The 6,475-nt window shown below is 33.3% G+C and overlaps 1 protein-coding gene across 1 annotated transcript; it reads right to left on the bottom strand.

Moving 5' to 3' along the window:
• Positions 1–990: 990 nt before the first annotated feature.
• On the bottom strand, positions 991–5,555 carry LOC139892713 (calcineurin B-like protein 10). Its single transcript, XM_071875829.1, has 9 exons — positions 5,204–5,555; positions 4,879–5,056; positions 4,671–4,753; positions 2,807–2,866; positions 2,599–2,707; positions 2,458–2,510; positions 2,290–2,370; positions 2,090–2,202; positions 991–1,376 (listed from the first exon to the last, which is right to left on the bottom strand). Exons 1-9 carry the CDS (start codon positions 5,231–5,233, stop codon positions 1,289–1,291), a joined length of 795 nt encoding a protein of 264 aa, XP_071731930.1. The 5' UTR covers positions 5,234–5,555; the 3' UTR covers positions 991–1,288.
• Positions 5,556–6,475: the final 920 nt, after the last annotated feature.

Genomic DNA, 6,475 nt, shown 5'->3' with positions numbered 1-6,475 from the left:
CTAAGTGAACACAAGTACAGGAAAACAAACATTCTACATACGAGTTTAGAACAAAATCCTCAATTCGATTATCATTAGTTACACTTGCCGGGTGTAAGCGAGAACTTATGTTGTATGGATCCATATGGGTTTGACAAACCCTCATTCAAACGGTTCGCTACCGTTTACGAATGAAATATATTTTCGAGAAACAGTGTATGTTCTAGCACTAAGTGATGGGGTTCAATGGGAGAAATGTTAAGCATTGATAATTGGGTGCTCGTGAAACAAATTTTGGAATGGTTAACTATTAATTCGATGTTGCAAAACTTGTGGTTCAATCTACTTATTTACTCACTTACTTACTTAAACCTATGATTTCACCAACGTTTTCGTTGACAGATTTCTATGTTTTTCTCAGGTCTTTGAACGATATGTGTTACATGCTTCCGCTCATTATTTTGATACTTGCTTTGGATGTCGAGTATTTATGCATACATGGAGCATCTTTTGGCTACTTTTAAATTGTGTCGCATAGGTTTCATTTGTACTTATAACTTTGTAACGTAACTTTTGGATGAACAATTCTTGTAAACTAGGGAACACTCTTTACTTTTGCAATGAATGCGACATATTTTGGTCAAACGTTATTTTAAAGACTTATGACCACGTAACGGGACCTAAGTAGTCGGCGCCGTCAAATGACAATTTTGTCGGGTCGCTACACCTGGAGCCAGTGAAACCAATTCCTGTTGATCAACAACGAGAGCTCTTCAAGTGGATATTAGAGGAAAAAAGGAAAGTCAAGGCGAAAGATCCACAAGAGAAAAAGCAAATTGATGAACAAAAAGCCCTGCTCAAACAATTCATTCGAGCAAAGTCCATCCCGTCTTTGTAATTGATTAACTGTTAACGTCTGAAATGTACATTTGTCTATCTTTGATGTTGGTAATCTAAGTGATTATGGTGTATAAGCTGATTTATATTATATTCCGTAAAAATTGGAATTTTCAGGCTTCATTATGTTCATTTATATGCAATTATGGTTGTTAATATTCTCACCAAACATGCAATGCAGAATACATGGCAGATATAAAATGTGTTGTGTTGTAGTACTTTTTATGAAAGAATAAAATAATAATAATGTTGGCGTGATTTACATCCTAGAATAGTTAACGGTCTCTCACGTCTTCTTTATATCAAAAGACAAGACGCATGCTTTCCGCTTAAACAGAGGAATACAAATTTGTTTCCAGAAGAACCATAAAGCTAACAGAAAATAGCACACGGTCAAGGTGCCATTGTTGCATCAACGGTAAGATTGATGGAAACTTTTGCTCTCATAGTCATCTACTCCAGTGTTAAATATAAAACTCGGGAAGGCCGTCGTCACATCCCTAACAAATGGATAAAAAGATTAAGGTAACATAACCAAAAATACCGCTTATTAAACAAAATTAAGCGAAGGTGTGATCATAGTATTCACAAGTGAATAGATTACAATCTTTCAATAAAGAAACGATTTCATCTTTAAGACAACTAATAATAGAAAGCTATTGGCCAACCATACAGCCTGTTTGTTAACAATTAATACAAGGTTCAACTGATCTGGAACATGCACAATGCCATTGTAAAAAGGGAAAACAACTCACAAATTGTTGATTGGTAACTGGCAGTTAGTGTATAAGAAGGGTGATCAATATAGGCATAATCAATAGGGTAAATTGCCTAAAACACTGATATAAATTCAGAAGTTGTGGTTCTTGTGGATACATCACTGATTTTTCTGTACTAAAAAGAAGTGTAAGAAGTTTCATTTCATGCCAAGAAAGGGGTAAAAGTTCAAATTAAGGACTCTATATAATTTACAACAGAATTTGCGGTTATCTTTTTAAAATCAAACAAAGATTTCCTTCATGGAAAAAAACGAGTCTTAACTTTACATTCCTTTTTAGGAAAAGAAAATTTTTTATTTATCACCCATTGAAAATTTTAGATTTTATGTTAATTATCTTAATAGCTACCCTAGCTAATCAATATTATTAACCAAGATAATGATTGTTATAGGCAATCCTTCATACTAAATGAAGTATGAAAGCAACAATGGTACCTAAGAGATGGAAGGGTCATGTTCTTCAAGAGTTGGGGTCGTTGAATAACAAAGTTCCGCCACTCTTCTTTGTTGATTCTTCCGTCCATGTCAGCATCTGCATCTGCAAATGTCTAATCACACAATAACACAAGTGAAAACGAAAGCCTATTATCTAACATACATAATAAATACTCATTGACTCTGAGAAGTATTATTACATTATCAATTATTTCTTCAAGAATTTCTTCTGAAAGTTGCATCCCAGTTTCCTTTAAGGTAGCAACAATCATTTCTCTAACCTGATTTAAAAAAGAAAAAAAAAAAAAAAAAAACCCATTAATGAGTTCTGAAAAGATTTTTCGAATGAAAAGACGTCAATCACTTACTTCTTCTCGTTCAATGAACCCCGTTCGTCTTAAATCGTATAATCTAAAGGCAACTGCATAAAAGAAAAAGGTTAAAAGTGTAGTACTTTAAAAACACCTTAATAAAAATCAGCCACAGGGAATTTGGTTCTGAAAACTTACAATCACTCTTCTGTTCTATTGGAGCAGAAGGATGGAAGATGCTCAGCACGTGGATAAATTCCTCAAATTCAATAACACCATTTTGCTTCTCGTCGAATAGATCGAAAACCTAGGTACAAAAAGAAAGAGCATAATATAAACCTAGATACTTGTTGGGACTTTAGAGCTATTATAAGACAGAAACATATATCATAAAATAAGGTTATACCCTGTTCAAGAAAAGATTCTCCCCGCCTGCTGATTTTAGCAATGCGAGTTGGAGCTCCTCCTTAAGACAAAAAGCAATGAATATATGATAAAAAGTAGGAGTTTGTATTGGTGTACATTGGAAAAATCCTTATTATAGACAATAACCTAATCTCATATATAGATTAATGGATACATAAGATCTCATTTCTATATCACAAGATGCAGTTCCATAACCACATAACTTATGTCGCTTTTCGTCAACTATTTGGATAAGCTTATTTTCATGTATCACCCTTTTATAATGGTGAAGACTTAGACACCCAACAAAAATGTTATATACTCCATCAAGACTTGAAGTCACAACTTCTTGTCAGAGGGGCCCCGCATACTGCTAGATCAAAGATGAGTTGGCTTTACAAGCTTATTGAAATTTGGAAAAAGTGATCAACTCACTATTAGCAGCTTATGAGCTTATAGCTTTGAGCTAATTAACTAATCTGCCTTCTCAAATTTCACAATAAGCTCTAAAGTATGCCTGGCAAACGGTCCAGGTTAGGTCGGTTTGGGTAACGGGTCAAAATGGTTTTGGGTTGAAATGGGTCATAGGTCATACGGGTCAAAATGGGTCAGGTTGGGTCGGTTTGGGTAACGGGTCGAAACGAGTCACATGTTAATTGGGTCAAATGGGTTGCATAGCTTTTTTTACATTGCATTATTTTAGTTATTATTATTATTATTTATTATATATACATAAGAAATATTAATATACATAATAAATGATATAACCATGAATGGTTTCATAAATTTTTGACGGATGAAACTTTTTATGCTCGACCCGACCCATTCACAAAACCCACTAGACCTATTTCCATTTATTGATCTTTGAGTATTGATACCCATTAGACCAGTTCCTTCATTTTTTGTATAGGACTCAATAGATTGGAGAGAAACTCATTTGAATCTTTTGTTAAGTTTTGATTTACATTGTTGAGGAATATTCAAATGAGACCAAGTTTTAAGTTGGCATGCCCAATCACATGTGATTTACTGCATGTCAAATTTAATCACATGTGATTGAAAAAAAAAATACATGTGATTGTAAAACCCAATCACATGTGATTATTGCATGCCAAATTCAATCACATGTGATTGAAAAATAAAATTCAGTAAAATGACGAATAATGACGAATTTCACTAAATTTGTGCTAAAACCTTCAAACACCAAGTTTTGGATCAAAACTTGATCAAATCACCGAATTAACGTCTAAAATTTTGAAGATATGATCACGAAACGCTAACAAACTTGATCAAATCACCGAATTAAAGTATGTTTCCAGTTGAAATTTTTTTTAAAAAATTGTAATTTTTTAATCACATTTGATTAGATTTGATATGCAGAATCACATGTGATTGAGTTCCACAATCACATGTGATTGGGTTTTACAATCATATGTGATTGGATTTGACATGCTAAATTTAAAAAAAAAAATTTCATAAAAAAAAAATTTCGAAATTTTTTTTTTTTAAAAAATTTATAAAAAAAAATTTTAAAAATTTTTTTTAATTTTTTTTTCCAATCACATGTGATTGTCGCGCCACATGTCGCGCTCTGATTGGTCCATTGAATTTCAAGCAAATTTTTGGTTTCAAAGGATTACAACTCTTACATTGTTAGGCCTAATTTTTCTCAAGACCCAATTAACCCGAATTTGAGTGTTTGGGTCTCAGTTGTCAGGTATACTCTAAAGTCAGCTAACCAAACTCGCTCCCCTAGCTACAATTTGCATCCCTAATATGTAAATTTATTTATCTTGCTATTTTGGTTTTCATGCTTTCGTTACCAAGTTAGTTGTAACTATTTTGGCAGAATAACCTAAACATACCTTATGTATAAGTCCATCATTTATAATCGAATTGCTCAACTTATTAAACAATTCACGCAATGCCTCCACTTCATTAACAGAAACTGCAAAGATCATTTACTCTATTCATTATTCAGAAAACATATCACAACAATCAAAAGCTAACCTAATATAAATATAAATACTCCAATAATATAATTACAAAAGTAACAAAAAGCAAGAAACATACATGGTGAATTGCGAGCTAGACGTATGACGTCATCATACGTCGGAACATGCGGTTTAACTGTACGGCTTCCTTGTGCATCAAAACACGACGATACAGTATAGATCAAAACTTCAACTAAAACTGCAAGCGGAATTAACGCCGCACAAAATTTTTCACCAACCGTCAGCGAGCTGGATCTCTATTTCTCCTAATTCAGATTCACATTTTCAATTTTTATACATATATACAAACAAACAAACAATTAATTTGATACATATACATACGATCTATGTATACATATAATCTGTTGTTATCTGATAATATCAATAAACTGAAATCAAGTTACCGAGGTTTGCGAGCTCGCCGCCGCTCCCATGGTTGCCGGAGATATCACGAATTTTGTTCCGATTGGATGTATAACGTTGAATCGAATTTGTATTTTTGTAATATTTAATTGAAATTGAGATTATCGGTAAACATAAACGCTAGGTATTTGTGTAGAAAAAGTTAATGAGAACGGACAGGGAACTGGCGTCAACTGTAATAACGAAACCGATCCCGAAAATTTCTTGAATGGTTACTGGAAGATGAATTCAGGATCGGATCTGGATCAATTAGGATCCTCCACGTGAAACAATAATAAATTAAATATAATTGTTTTGCTTTTAGCCACAAGTACAACTAGTAGTTTGGAATAATTCAATAATACGGAGTATACGAATTAGAATAAGGTTGCAAACATCATCATCGCGATATAAATCCTATACGAGTTTGACACTACATAAAACATTATAAATGCCTAGATTTTAAATCAAAGTAGTGATAATGATATACAAGTTTGATATTATAGAAAGCAAACATAATAAGACCGTTAATATCGGTGAGTCACTTACTGAGCGGTTAGTTGCGCCGTTTAATGGCGTCATTAGTGGTTAGTTGTGCGGTTGTGTTGTGTGGTTCACTGAGTCGTTGTTCAATGCTCGACACATTCAACCACTCGGTTTATTTGGTTAAATTAAAAGAATATAAGAAAAAAAAAATTATCCGTTGCTCGACACATTCAACCCAACGGTTGAATTTTTAATTTTTTATATATTTTTTAAAAATCAATATTTACTCCACTATAAATATAACCCCACCAATCACTACAATTTCACTTCAAACTATCAAAAATTTCATACTTCTTCACTCCATTTCAATACCATTTAACTTCATCAACTTCATTTCAATTTCATTCGACCCTCATCATGACTCCGTGTTTCATCACACGTGATGCTCGTTATGGTGATTTTTTCGACGAAGACATGAAAAAATATCACGGTGATTCGAAAAAGTTGTTAGAAGATGTTGATGTCACAAGTTGATTTCTAGGCATCGGAGTTTGCGCGCCTATTATGATGAAGATCGGAAAGAACTTCGGTTTCTCAAAAACGAAAAATGAAAGGTCCCGTCCTAATCCATCCGGACAAAGTCCACATCGATTACAAACGATTCACAATAGTTGGTTACATCGCGAGGTACTTGACCTCTATATGATACATTTTACAAACATTGCATTCGTTTTGAAAAGACAAACTTCCTTACATCGAAAATTGACGATATGCATACCATTTCATAA

This window comes from Rutidosis leptorrhynchoides, chromosome 2 (genome assembly GCF_046630445.1).
Source record: "Rutidosis leptorrhynchoides isolate AG116_Rl617_1_P2 chromosome 2, CSIRO_AGI_Rlap_v1, whole genome shotgun sequence".
Taxonomy (NCBI): Eukaryota; Viridiplantae; Streptophyta; class Magnoliopsida; order Asterales; family Asteraceae; genus Rutidosis; species Rutidosis leptorrhynchoides.
Note: the sequence above shows the minus strand (reverse complement) of the source record. Positions and strands in the feature narration are given on the sequence as shown.